Source organism: Vanessa cardui, chromosome 10, assembly GCF_905220365.1.
Source record: "Vanessa cardui chromosome 10, ilVanCard2.1, whole genome shotgun sequence".
Classification (NCBI taxonomy): domain Eukaryota; kingdom Metazoa; phylum Arthropoda; class Insecta; order Lepidoptera; family Nymphalidae; genus Vanessa; species Vanessa cardui.
Genome location: NC_061132.1, coordinates 10425525 through 10439836, shown reverse-complemented (window position 1 = coordinate 10439836; position 14312 = coordinate 10425525). Strand labels below are relative to the sequence as shown.

At 34.0% G+C, this 14312-nt stretch overlaps 2 protein-coding genes and 1 non-coding gene across 4 annotated transcripts; 1 reads left to right on the top strand and 2 right to left on the bottom strand.

The window, feature by feature from the left end:
* Window positions 1-548: 548 nt before the first annotated feature.
* On the top strand, window positions 549-4134 carry LOC124532707 (60S ribosomal protein L6). Of its 2 annotated transcripts, none has more exons than XM_047107735.1 (6): window positions 549-649; window positions 1010-1157; window positions 1594-1745; window positions 2997-3168; window positions 3490-3675; window positions 3941-4134. In XM_047107735.1, exons 2-6 carry the CDS (start codon window positions 1011-1013, stop codon window positions 4100-4102), a joined length of 819 nt encoding a protein of 272 aa, XP_046963691.1. In that variant the 5' UTR covers window positions 549-649; window position 1010; the 3' UTR covers window positions 4103-4134. The 2 variants fall into 2 exon arrangements, with proteins under 2 accessions (XP_046963691.1, XP_046963692.1); XM_047107736.1 differs by having other exon boundaries at window positions 643-724.
* Window positions 4135-5437: 1303 nt separating this feature from the next.
* LOC124533071 (SANT and BTB domain regulator of class switch recombination) lies at window positions 5438-14091 on the bottom strand. The gene is made up of 16 exons (XM_047108237.1): window positions 13608-14091; window positions 13449-13540; window positions 13224-13371; window positions 12877-12967; window positions 11816-11975; window positions 11187-11300; window positions 10482-10588; window positions 9691-9855; window positions 9199-9300; window positions 8878-9019; window positions 8526-8654; window positions 8098-8245; window positions 7836-7967; window positions 6890-7038; window positions 5978-6126; window positions 5438-5603 (listed from the first exon to the last, which is right to left on the bottom strand). The coding sequence occupies exons 1-16, from the start codon at window positions 14014-14016 to the stop codon at window positions 5438-5440; spliced, it is 2403 nt and encodes an 800-aa protein (XP_046964193.1). The 5' UTR covers window positions 14017-14091.
* On the bottom strand, window positions 12725-12796 carry Trnae-cuc. Its single transcript has one exon. It is a non-coding gene; the product is annotated as a tRNA-Glu (tRNA).
* Window positions 14092-14312: the final 221 nt, after the last annotated feature.

Sequence of the window (14312 nt, the reverse complement as noted above, 5' to 3'; positions counted from 1 at the left end):
AATATATTAACTTATAACAGCTGAAATACGTTATTAGTAATAACTCATTTTAATTCAATATTGCGTTTCCATTTTATTAAATTTTAAATTTATTATCAAGATGAATGATTACTGGGTGCATAATACACTTCATATAGTCTGTGTCAGCCAGTGTTACAACTCTGAATAATTTCGAGTTTAGGGTAATAATCATATCAAGGTAACTATAAATATTATGTTGATGTATTAGAATATTGAATACGGGGATATCATCTAACAGGTACAAAAATTAGTCATAATATATTGAAATAGCTAAATAATTTTGTAACTCGTTCACTTCATGTTCGTAATATTTAATGAGTATTTAAAAATACTTCTAGTAAATGTAAAGAACTGGTGGTATTTTCTTAAAAATATATCTTTTGTAATTTCTTCGAGAATAAAGTCGAAATATTTATTGTCATATCTCTAAGTTTGTTTTTCTCTGAATATTTACAAACTACTTTTAAGTATAATGTATTTTTTTAAAGTTATCGAGTGATCAAAAGTTTAAAGAGAACTTTACGGGAAAACAGGAGTTTTAAGCCCAATTTTCGGGGAGAAAAACTCAAGTGTTGGCGACACTGGTGACAGCTTATGTCAACTTCTTTTTCTTGATCCCGGTTCTAATGTGAGTTGCTGTTGTGTTTGTATAAAATAAATCCAACAAAATAAGTACAATATTAGAAGATTAAATCATTTAAACGTATGAAATATAATTACTATAATACAATCAAGTGACGACGTGCCTTATTTTCGTTTAACGCGAAGTTAAATCTATTATTTATTATAACCAAAGTTTGACGTGCGAGATATTGGTGATGGTTCTTTAGTGGTTTTTTTTATATCAGTGTCTCACAATTTGCTTTAGTTATCGTAAATTACAAATCAAATGCCATCACTTGTTTGTATGTTAAGGATAACACACGTAAAGATAACCTGTAAACATAGTCAGATGGTTGGATTATTTAGAGGTTGTTTCTGTTTGTAGTATGGCTCCACCACAGCCCAAGGCGGCGGCAAAGGCCCCCGCAGCCCCTGCGGGCGGAGTCCAGAAGGCCAAGGTTGGCAAACCGAGGAATTATGACTTGGGAAACGGTATCGTTAGATTCTCCAAGAGCAAAATGTTCCACAAGAAGGTAACCTATTTTAAATAGATTTAATAAACAGCTCATGTTGTCATATTACTTTAGCATGTGTTTGAGAAATAGCTATCTCTCAAAAGCCAGTTCATTTCTGTCAACTTAACATTGATATCATTATTAAATTAGTATTACTACATAACTCATAAAATATTGAAAAAAAAAAGATATAGTTTTTAGACTACTTACCATATTTTTATGATCATTATACAAAACTATGCTGTAATTTTATAGTTTTATACAGATGTGGAGGGTAATATCATGCTCACAAATCTAATTGACAGTGCAATTGCATTGTTAAATATAATGAATGCATAGAAGTTATCTACAAATGTATACTAGAGGCACTTATACAAAACTAAGTTTTTCTAAATTCAATGATATTTTAATATAAATATATGTGTTGCAAACTAATACTTTGATTAATTTTCAGGCTAAGTACAAGTTCATTGGCAAGAAACACCCAAAGGCACCCAAGCCTAAAAAGCCCGCAGTTGTGGTGAAGCCCATCGGAGGTGAAAAGAACGGAGGCACCCGTAAAGTTCTGCTCCGTAGCAGGAGGTCCTTCTACCCCACTCAGGACAAGTGAGTAAATACTTACACAACACATTTAAAAAAAAAAATCCCTTCACATCAATACTCGATATAGTACAACTGATATATTTCTTTTTGTATTTGTTAATATGAGAAATGTAATCTTAAGTTCTTTTTTATTTGATGAATTTACTGTTATTTCTATAGTTTTTTTCTTTATTCAGTAAACCAATAGTAATCAAACAATGAGTATTTTTATTACTATATCATATAACTATTTTAATTTGAAGTGGAAACCTCTTTGGTGTGTATAAACTATTTTGGTGTTAAGGGTTTGTCTTCTAGCATAGTGTTTCTTTATCAATAAATACATTAAAAAAACTTAAAATTACTAATTTAAAAAAGGCAGGTTTGTTAATAACCCTAAGGGCTATTGTCATCCCCCACTCATAGAAAAACTTAACAATTAATCGAAGGGGTAAATAAAAGTTTCTTTAAATGATGCATTGCTAATGTTCTTTTTTTTTTAAAGTATTGTATGACACAACTTAAATGTAGCATTGGCAAATTCAATAAAACCGATTACTGCCAATTACATAAATTGGCAGTAATCGTAAACCAATAGAAATAGCTCCCTCTCACGCCGTTTAATGCTATTCATCGCTATAGATTCTCCCGTCATTTCAACCCAAGAGAAAGCAAGTGCATGTAAATCGACATATCAAATTGACAAATTTGTTCATCCGGTATTACAAGCATACGTTAAGATCATATTCACATAAGAAATAAATATTGACAATTTGGGAGAGCATACTTAATTCGGATGTGATTGGTTTTACGAATTTTGTTGATGCTACACCTTGTGTGTCATACTATGTGTTACACTTCTATTCATAAATATCACTTATGTGTCACTCAAATTTAGGCAATAAGTTTTAATAATTTATATTCTAATGAATTAAATCATTCTGGAATTGCTGCCACCCTTTTTTATAGTTAAAATCATTTTATTTCGAAAAGCATTGTGGAATATGCATTACTAAATTTCTTCTACATTATTAGTGAAATGTCTGTTTAAACAAAATGTAATGTATATTCTTTTACTTCCAAATCAAGGATTACAATCTGATGCTATGGCTTATATAATTTGCTACTCAGGATAATTTTATGGCTTTATATTTTTAAAGTACATCAGTATAACATTACTGCAATGCATTCTGTGTTCCTGATTTATTGTATAAATTAAAAGGCCAACAGACTAACCACACTTAAAATATCTAATATTTTTTCTTAATTCCCTAGGATTCGCACTCGTTCTCACCACAAGACCTTCAGCAAGCACATCAGAAGGACACGCCCCAACCTCACCGTGGGTACCGTCTGCATCCTGCTGGCAGGCAGACATTCAGGCAAGCGTGTTGTGCTTGTTGGAATCCTGCCCAGTGGCTTGTTGCTTGTGACTGGACCATTCGCTGTGAGTTTAATTTTGTGCACTATGTAACTCAGATACCAACTTCTCAGAAATAATTGAGATAACCTCAAATATAAAAATTTAATATGTTATACAGCTACTCACTTTTAAAACTAAATAGCCTTAATTGTTATATTTATTAATGTGTTTTGTTAAAACATTTCTGTACAAGACAGTTTGATTATCAAAAGATATTTTCATGAACCCTTTATATGACTTTTAAGCTACTATAATTTATATTCGTCAATTTGATGTTTTTCACCAATAATGCTTATCATGTGTGATAAATATTTATAAAGCAATATACTTTTTTTCGCATCACAGTTCAACTCGTGTCCACTACGTCGTATTCCCCAACGGTACGTGATCGGTACCAGCACGAAGGTTGATCTCGGTGACTTCAAGTTACCAGCACACCTTGATGACACTTACTTCAAGAAGAATAAGAAGAGCACCAAGCGCAGCGTCAAGCGCAAGCAGGGTGATGACATCTTCGCATCCAAAAAAGAGGTAAGATCTTTGTGAAAAAATTAATGCATTGATGGCAGAAAGACCTAGTACTCTTACACAATTTCAAAATTTCATCAAATAATGGAAAGATTTGTTTGGAGTAACTACACAAATCAACAACAACAAAATGTTATATTTAAAATTTAAAAATAGTTCTTATTTTTAAAAATTCTCATAAAAATCAGTAAATTTTTTCATTAAAATTTGAAAATACATTTTGTTGATTTTTACATTTACATCTAACATGATCAAATCCATTTTCCAGAAATACGTTCCATCTGAACAGCGCAAGGCAGACCAAAAGCTTGTGGACGAGGCAGTGATCAAAGCCATCGGCAAACGCACAGACAAGAAAGTGCTCAGAGGATACTTGAAGGCAGCCTTCGGTCTCCGCTCAAGCCAGTACCCTCACCGTCTGCGCTTTTAGTTAACTCCAATAAAATACTTTGACTAAAACAAGCTGTTTTTATTGTTTCGAGTATTGCTTTAATATTACCCTAAATGGAAACCTTCCTATTTCTTGTTTGTATTTGAAATTACTAGCCATCATGATCAATAGATTTGGGTCAATTTTGTTACTTAACGTATGTAATTTCAGTAGTTCGGGATGGCCAAAATAATATTATCGTTTTACAATGATGCTTCAATCTCTCTATCTTTTGTTACAATGCTATGCTATCGTCCAACTGTTTTATAATGACAGCTCAATCATATTTAAAATAAGAAATAGTGTTACATGCCAGTAAAAAATGCTGTGCCATATAAAATAATATTAATTATAGTAGGACACAAATTAGATGTAGCATCGGCAAAATTCGTAAAACCGATCAAAGTTTTACAAATTATTGATCTGATTGATTACAATAATAATTAAGTAATTTCCTATTAAATGAATTTGAAAATAGCCCCTGCTATATTCATAATATGCAATAGTAATGTGATATAAATTATATTATATTGAATCAAATTTCATAACACCGTATTGAAGGTTAAGGTTACTCTCGTAACTCGTAATTATTATAAACTTAGTTATTTGAAGTATCTACCTTTCTTTTGTTATGTGAGCTTATATTAGACTTCGTTATTTTTATAATTTAATATTTAATAAATATGTAGTAGTAGTAGAATAATACATGACCCATAAATTAAATATCATTTATTTAGCCAGCAAAACCACATCAAGCAGACTAGTGAAAAGTTTTTGCTAAAAGACCGATTTTTTTTTTACCTTTGATCATAATACGATTGAATATTTAATTTTAACTCGTGAGTGGTATATATATATATATATGGTGGTACGGGTTACAATGAAACAAATGACATCGCTAAAATCGTGTAATGATTACTAAGAGCACGTTCACTTGTACTTAAGTGCGGGGCGGCCGCGCGCGGACGGCGCGGGGCGGACGCGTGCCCCATGACGCTCGCGCCACTCCGCCTCCAGGCGCGCGTACGCACCGCCTGCGGATTTCAAATTTGTAAAATTTACTATTCGTTAAGTAAAATATACTGCATAATCGACACTATATTATATAGATTGCAATTCAGCCGTGTGCAAACACACGTCGACTATAATTTGTTGAGACGGGAAATTGCCAAGACTTGAAAGAGTTAGGGCGTATGATCAACAGCTTTATATGCTGTCTAAGGCATAGGACAATTCCTATTTCACACTTAGAATTTCTGAACTGAGATTTGATATTTTATAGGTTAGTCGACAAAAGACTAAACAGGCTTCAAATTGTGATTATATGTAGCTTTGCTAACCGGGATGGTCGCGCTGGCGGGCGTTGCGCTGGTGCCTGCGGGCGAGGGCAGCACGCATGTGAGTCGCTGCGCGTTCTTCGAATCGTCGCTGTCCATCCTGGTTGCTGCGCGCAGACTGCGTTGCCGCCCACACTCGACCTTGCACACGACCACGACGAGCACTAACACCAACATACATAGATTATCTTAAAGAATACTGTCAACCTTCTAATACTCGTATTCGAGGAATTTAAAATATCTGTAAGAGTACTCTTTCCTAAACATATCTTCCTTTCGCCCACCTTAGTTTTGATTACAATCATAGTCCCAGGAAAAAACTCAACCTTGCAACGCCCAGCGAGGAAATAATAAGTAGTTTACACAAACAAAAAAAAATAGACCAGTTGGACTTGATCGAAATGGCACGAGAGGTCATGGAGAGCAGTAGAGGAGTAAGTATTCTTGCAAGGTACACCTTGTATTGACATATTGTCAGCCATTATAATTGCATAATATTATTGTATTCAGAATTTCTAATATACACTATTTAACTCACTTGTTCCTAGTGGCTGGGGGCGGGGGTGGAGCCCTGGTCCTGGCACGGGAACGCCGAGGCACGTCCTCCTCACTGCGGTCGCTGTCTGAGCTCTGTTCACTGGAATCGCTAGACTCAGAGTCTCCGCCCTCGCCGCTGCCAGCGCCTTGCTTTGCAACACGGCCAAGTTGAAAGATAAATTAGATGAAACCGTAAAATTTAATTAAAGTTATGTTATACAAAGACCATTGTGATATCAATTGAAACAAAAGACTGACTGTTTTTGTTTCTCTGATAGCAAAAACACGATAGCCAAAAGCGAAAAAAACTACTCATAGCTCGATTTTATAAAATCGATAGAGCCCTCAAAAGGGTCCTATAAATATTGAGCTAGATACTTTTTTATATAAAAAATGATCAAAACAAGTATTTCAATGTCGATTACTAAAAACAATTAGATGGCTACTCTAATAACTATATAAACTTCAAGACGAACACAAAACGACACAGGAACACTGACAACACAAATGGACATTCGAAGCAAAACGTCACAACACCTATTACATAAAAATACATATACACAATAACGTTAAGATGAGGATTTCTATTTTAAAAGCATGATAATTTTGTATTCTGTGCAATTCTGATATTCGCTGATGTGTTTCTGTTCACTATTACAAGATCTACAAGTGCTTTTTTACATAAATGATTTAATATTGCGTTTCTGAAAACTGACAAACTTTACACAGAAAATCATCTTGAAAATTAAATAGATAAATTGTTCACGTCTGTCAGTATTTCGAAATGCATTTAGTGCTTTTATTTACAAACATATCTTGGACATAAATAAAATATGAGTACCTACACGTTATTCGTAACTCTTCCGTTGTATCTTCTATCTAAACACAGAATAGTCCTTCGAGCCGGACTTACCTTTCTTGGACTGTCTTCCTTAACTGGAAGTTTCGGCTTCGCTTCTTTTACTTCTGGTGACGCGCACGTAACAGTCGAGCCATTCCCGGCGATCGACTGCATGGATGTGCGAACCGCACCCAAAACGGGCGAGCCAGGACGCGCGTTCGCTGCGCACGTGTCGACACCGATGGATTGCGTTATACTATCGCAATCCGCGTGCTAATACTTTTTAGCAATGATCGCGTTGTTGTTTAGTGTTATTTGTATAATGATATGGTCATATCTTGTGAATTAACAAGCTCCACCTTTGCCTCTAAATGATCCGCTGTGATACTTACTGACATTCTCTCCAACTTTGAATTTGTACCGATTGAAAGAGGTATTTTCTCACGAGCATCTCGAAATGTTAATAAGCTTTAAAATAAACTATTTTTTACGCATCAATATTAAAACATTAGACATTGTTTTCGTCACCAAAGACAAATTATCAATTTATAAAACACATCGAGTTGACGTGAAAAAAATCCTCACATAATGAGGTTGAATTTTTTTCATCAAGCGTCATGTCAATGGAACTACGTTTGCCAATGTGGAGAGCGTATTTACAGCGGTCTTCTATTGGCTTTGTAGCCTAATGTAAGTATTATCAATTTTACTAGAGATCGATGACCTGCTTATGCGATCTTTATACATGGTGGTGTACATTTTACTTCATATGCATTGCATTCAAATTAAAGTTAAATGTAATACCACCAAATAAAAACAGGTTAAATAGAGATTTGATCAAATCTTGGTTTAATCTTAGAAATATGTGCCATCAAGTTTATCACTGACTTAAAAAAATAAGCTATCAAATTCTTTTATTTTATTCTTTCGGACAGTGCTTAAATGCTTAATTACTACGAAGAAGTCATTAGCAAGTCATCATTTTCTTATTATTAAATAAATAGTCTGACATTCTCACGGTTGAACTTAGTGTTGCTGGTATAGAGCCGCCCCAGTAAGCCGAGTGGCTGTCGAGGCGGTACAAGCTGGATGCCCTCCCACCAGAACACCTCCCTGCACTGAAGGCGACCGCTTGGATCTTCACCGGTTTCTGTAGAAATAAAATTTAATAGAATTCAGTACGTCAGTAATCCGTTATTCTGCTAAAGATCAGATCAGGTACTTTGTAAACTGGGCTATTTTAATGTAGAATAGAACTGTACAGTTTGATGTAGTCTCACCTCTCGGAACGAGTCTAGTCAGCCTCTCCGGGAACATTAGCTGAGGAGGTCTCATGGCAATGATGTCTCGGAAATTGTTGTACAATTCCATTACAGCAGCATCGGCAGCCAACCGCTCGTCCGGCACGTGTTCTCGAAACTGACAACCCTGATTTTAAATTTATTTTAAGACAAAATAAATTAAGAGAAATTATATGAGTGTTCATATATTCAATAAACAGTAGTTCGGGGAAGTTACATTTGCGGAGACCAACAAAAATCTTTATTTATAGAATTTAAACGGATATTTGTTCATTGTCCATTCCGTTTTAATTAAATGCTTTAATCTGCTTTGTGTGAGCAAATGAATGGACTGAAAAATACTGAACAACATATTATTTTTCATTCATTTTCTGCACTTAGAAGAATTTTTGACCATAATATCTGACCGTGTTTCTAGGGATGGTCTCGAAGCGGTAAGCGCGCTCCCCGCAGCACGCGTGTCGAGCGGCGGACAACGCACGTCCTTCCAGCGCCAGAGCGTGCGCCCCTTCGCCATGTTGCGAGCACCACTCCATCTGCACCACCCCAAATACCACAAGCTATAAGTTTCCGCTCTTGTATATGAACTGACCAGTACTTACATAATGAAGAACTTCCTAGTCGATCTGGTCACTAGGATTAGGGGATATTAATAAACAATATTTATAATGACGAAGAATTCACCTAGGACCTACAAATGAATATAAATCCAACATTTTATAATTTCGTGTTATACCAGTATTGATGATGAGTATTGACCTGGTATGCTGGGAAATATGAATCACACAACTGACAGCGTAGAAAATGGCAGTCTGCCCAGAGCCGCCAGTAGACGCGCCGCCACGACCTCAGCTCACCATACAACCACGTTATGTACTCATTAAGGCTCCAAGATAAGTCCCTAGGGTTAGACATGATGCATATAAATATTTGAATTTAGAATATTGTGATCATATACGTTTTTATACTATGAAAACGAAAAATATATCTTTTTGGGGCATTTAAGCTGATTGGTCAGTTTAGTGTATCAGAATGTTAAGCTAGTATCCATTAAGCCTTAGATTTAAACTTTGTACTAACTTGTTATGAGTAGAAATAACGTTTCCACGTCTGTCGATACGCATGTTGACAGGTTGACAAGGTACCTGCTCCGCGATGTGACGACCCAGCAATTTATTGCATCTGTTAAAGAGAACGGAAAAGAAAATATTGACTGCATTTTGGGGCACTTGTTTGATGGTCACTTGAATACGGACGATGCTCCACCCGCCTTTTTGTAACCCCTACAATTTTTAATATGATCTGGTTATAGGGAAATAATGGAACCATTACATTTTGATACAACTATGTATGTAAATTGATATATATGAAACTTAATAACACATCTGATATAATTTCAAATGAGTGACAGCACAGAGCATAGTAGTGCCTAATCCTATATCCCCTGAAAATGAAAGAACAAGACTAGACGGTATAATTATAGGAGACTCTTGACATTCAATTGGCTATTTAGAGCAAGCATCTATAGAATAAAATTGAAGAAAAACCATTGAAATAACACTCTTTTCTTACTTGCTGCATTTAAAGAGTGTCGCTAGAGTAGCGTAATGTCCTCGTAGGGTCTCCGGCACCGGTTCAGCTAGAGACAGGATCATTTTGCAATACAGACGGGACTGTATCTTGTCTTTGCGGTCGCGGATAGCTTCTAACTCTGCGTTGGTATACATAGCGGCCAGTCTAAGATTAATAAGTGAAATGAATTAAATATCATGTTAAGGCTCTGATAGACGAGCGAGTAAAAATGTCACGGCAAAGATTATTAAAAGGGTTTATTCAAGAGCCATAGTTATTTCTTTAGAATCCCTTGAAGCATGTTATTTACTTTCTTCCTTGTTTGATTTCGTTTCTTTAATGTCGATCGTACAGCTTAATTAAAGCTCAAGATCGACATTGTTCTCGTAGTAAACTGGATGATGTAGGTGGCAAATATTCACATGATATTTAGAAAAGATAACAGTTTGCTCTGGCGATTAACTGGCAGGAAAATGACAAGTATATGCTTTGCGTTTAATGAAATACGATAACATAAACTGTTTTGATGAATTTAGTACTAATTATAGCAATTATATGACATTTGAACTTGAAGAATCTGTTTTGTTAACTATAAACTATACCTACCAACCCATATATTACCAAGCCTTCCGGCGTTCATCCCGCCCATACACTACATAGTACTCCGTTGTACTAAACGAGTATAACGAGAATCAAACATAGATTATTTTACTAATTGATACAATCCTAACATAATCAAGCTTTATCAATACCTACAGAATGTTCATTCTCTGCAAAGTAAATGACCTTACCTAGTCAAGAGGGCATCACTAAGGCACGCCAGATTGGTCGAAGTTTTGACAATATCATTCATGTGAGCGTGGCAATAGATGAGGCAGTCGTGCAGAAGTGGTTCCATCTATATTAATAATACAAATATTATAGTACATATTCATATTTGTACTTCTATCTGGTATGCAATAAGTTTCCAATAACAAAGATATCTTACAAATGTTTTTCCATTTTGTATTTGATATTTTTGATAAACGTTCAGAATATGAAGACCAGTCTCAGCCAGACGTAGAGATATGAACAAACAATAAATACACTCTTGACGAGACTGTTTTATGATTTTATAAGTCAAAGAATTCAAGAAGTTTTTAACACTTGGTTAAATTCGATACGAACTAAGCCTTCTCGAAGGATACATTTTAGGTACTTTTTCTTTTTCGGTATATATAATAGATATCACTTTCTACATTACAGTTTTTCGTGATATTGTTTTCAAAGAAAGAAAACCCATTATGAGGAAGAACATAAAAAAACGCATTGCATTCACTTAATATTAAAGTAAGACAGAAATATTCAGCGTAAGTATAACAAAATTCGTCTTTAGTTAAACACACGACTGTAAGTGAATTATAAGAATAGTAATCGTTTAGTTAGGTAAAGATAAAATATCTAATATTATTTAATCGTAACTATTATTATTATAAAACATCGCAAATGTAACTGACCTGCAGAAACGAAGCTGAAACAAGAATTGGTACAACATTGTGAGGGTCAAGGAGTGGCCAGTCAGCCACAAGGATCGTATCTCGCTTTACCCATCGCATCAACCAGTCGAAAATCTAAAAATTCAATCAGTAGTAAGATTATTATAGATGTAATAGGTTACTATATATTTTACTACGTTACTGTATATATCTATAATAATCTTCAACAATTAGTAATGATAGCAAGGTATATGATTGAGGTTTAAACATTAAACGCTACAGTAAATTTAATTATAGAATGAATTATCCTTAATCAAATCAAATCAAAATCAAAATACTCTTTATTGTACACCAGTAAATAAATCACATATACACGGTTAGATGAAAGATGTACAAGAGGCGGCCTTATCGCTAACACAGCGATCTCTTCCAGGCAACCTTAAGGTAGAGGAAAACAGATATAGAAAGAGGTAGGGGTGTACAGAGCAGATATAAACATAATAAATAAATACAGTGTAATATTAATATATTAAAAAATAAATATATAAAATAATGTACAATATCTGATATCTATTGTTGTTTATTTTTCTCATATATTTTTTGTAATATATATATGTAAGATATATATTCATATATATTCAAATTTTAACCTGAATATCACAATGCACAGATATATCCATGTCTTCCAACCTCTGGCCAGCGGTCACGTCGGCAAAATATCCCATCTTAGATACAAGTAACTTTTGCGGACACCTGAAGTCCTTTTTCAAGCCTTTAACCTCATCGCAGACGTGAATTTCGACGTCACCACTAAAAAAAAACATAGGTACCTATATATTATTGTATAATCATTTACTTCTTAATCTTGCCTACTTAGTATTTACATCATATACTGCGATTATTACTACAAAGTCTTAGACTCTACTCAAACATAAGCTTCTAGTGGAGATACTGTGAAACTTATCAATTATAATTTTAATTAATAATTGACTGGAAGAGATCGCTATATTAGCGACAAGACCGACTCTTGTGCATCTTTCTTGAACGTGACGTGAACGTGAATGTATGTGTTTATTGATGTACGATAAAAAGTATTTTGATTCGATTTTGATCTATATTGTATATAAAAGTGAAATATTAATCGTGCAATTTCAGAAACTATAATACCAAAAAAATTGTAAATCTTGCGAATCCTGCATAGAGTGAAGACATCCGCTAATAACGCATCAATCTCGAAGAAGTAAAAATTAAAATAATGAAGTTTGAGCTTAAGATAAAAATATACTAAAACTACTTGTCCCCAGAAATACTAAGTCCCAACCCACAAAAGCTAATATCGCAGAAGAAATATCGTTAATATGTAGGTATATATATAGTTTATACATATTAGTAACACGTCAATAAATGTAATAATAATAAAGTATATATACTTATTTATTGCTTCTCGTAAAAATATGGTTACAGTATAATTTATTTAATTATTGATAAAATTATTATAATATACACAAAATAATTAAAATAAATAAAAATAAATATATTTTCAAATTTCAAAAATTTGATTCCGATACCGGGAATCGAACCCGAGCCTCCTGGGTGAGAGCCAGGTATCCTAGCCACTAGACCATATCGGATATACATAGTCATCTCAAATTATGAATAACATTAAACATTACATATTAATAAATATAGCAATGTATTTAATAAAACTTACTCTTGTTTTTGATTATTGCGTTCTTGTGCTGCAACCACAGAAGACTTACGCCTTCCTAAACGATCTCTAGATTCTTTCTCATTTACAAACGCTGTAACAAAAAAATAATTGACAAAAATACATCAATTATGGAATACTAGTAGTCGCTCGCAGCTTCACACGCGTGAAGTCTAGTGCGTGTGTGAAGTGTAGAGTGTCATGAGTCAGGCAATAAAAAGTAGCCTTTCTTTCAGTTGAATCATACCGAATTACATCAAATTCGGTTCAACGGTTTGACCGTCAGATAGACAGAGCTACTTTCACATTTATTTTATAATATTTATATAGATTATAATTTAACAACCTACCTCCGAAACTGGCTGGTTTTTTAATGTCCGTGGATACATTAGATGGCGTTTTCTTTATTATCGGAGTATATACACTTGTCGTTTTTGACGGTTTCTTATAACCAACCAAATAAGGAAGAATAGAATCCAATATTCCTTCATTTATCACCTGCCAATTATATATGTAAAAGAGAACTAAGAATAAAATAAGAAGAAATATCATCATCTATCTATTTTTTTTCATACATCATTTAATTTGCAATTCAAATTGGCTTCCGTCCAGACTCCAAGCATTTCCACTCTCGCTTCTCGAGGTAACGAGCGCCTTCGTCCTTTTCCTGAAATCATAAACTTCTTCTTATAATACTTTTTAATTATAAAAAATAAAATTTGTCTATGGCTTACCTTCAATTTCGCTACAGCTGTACCGTTTATCCGTCCTTTCTTCACTGTTCTTTCTTTCGATAGCTGTATCACTCTTACTAGTTATGGGTTTTTGTTCAGTAAATGCTGTTTGATATAAAAGATCTCTCTCCTGCTGTTCAATGACATGGTTTATAACCGTCAATTTGGTTAACTCCTCCCAGTTTATTTTATTACCCTCATCCTCATCGCCTTCCAAATGCTCATAAACTTGATAAGCAGTTTTCATAAAGTCGAAAAAGTCCTTTACTGTAATTACTTCAGGTGGTATATTCTTTAGGGAATTTCTTCTCGACGATGGTTCTGATTTTGTGGGACTTTTACATGTTCTACCCTCCCCTCTACGTATAAACATGGAAGATAAATCCGTGTCAGGATTTGGGCTCGCCATTTTAAGTGAATATATAATACCTTAGAATATGAACAATATTCTAGTATTGATTAAATAAGAATCCTGGAAACCATGGTTTTCAATTCAAATTCAAATCAAAACGGTTTGGTAAGTAAGTTATATGAGTAGTTAAAATAAGCTGTCTTGATAATTTTGAAAAAACCATTTATTAACCATAAAATGAATATAAAATTAATAATTAAGCGACCTTTTATAATGATTGGTAAATGTCAAACTTGTCAAACATATTTATTTGTATAATTTAATTACAGTAAAATGTAAATCATCTAAAAAAT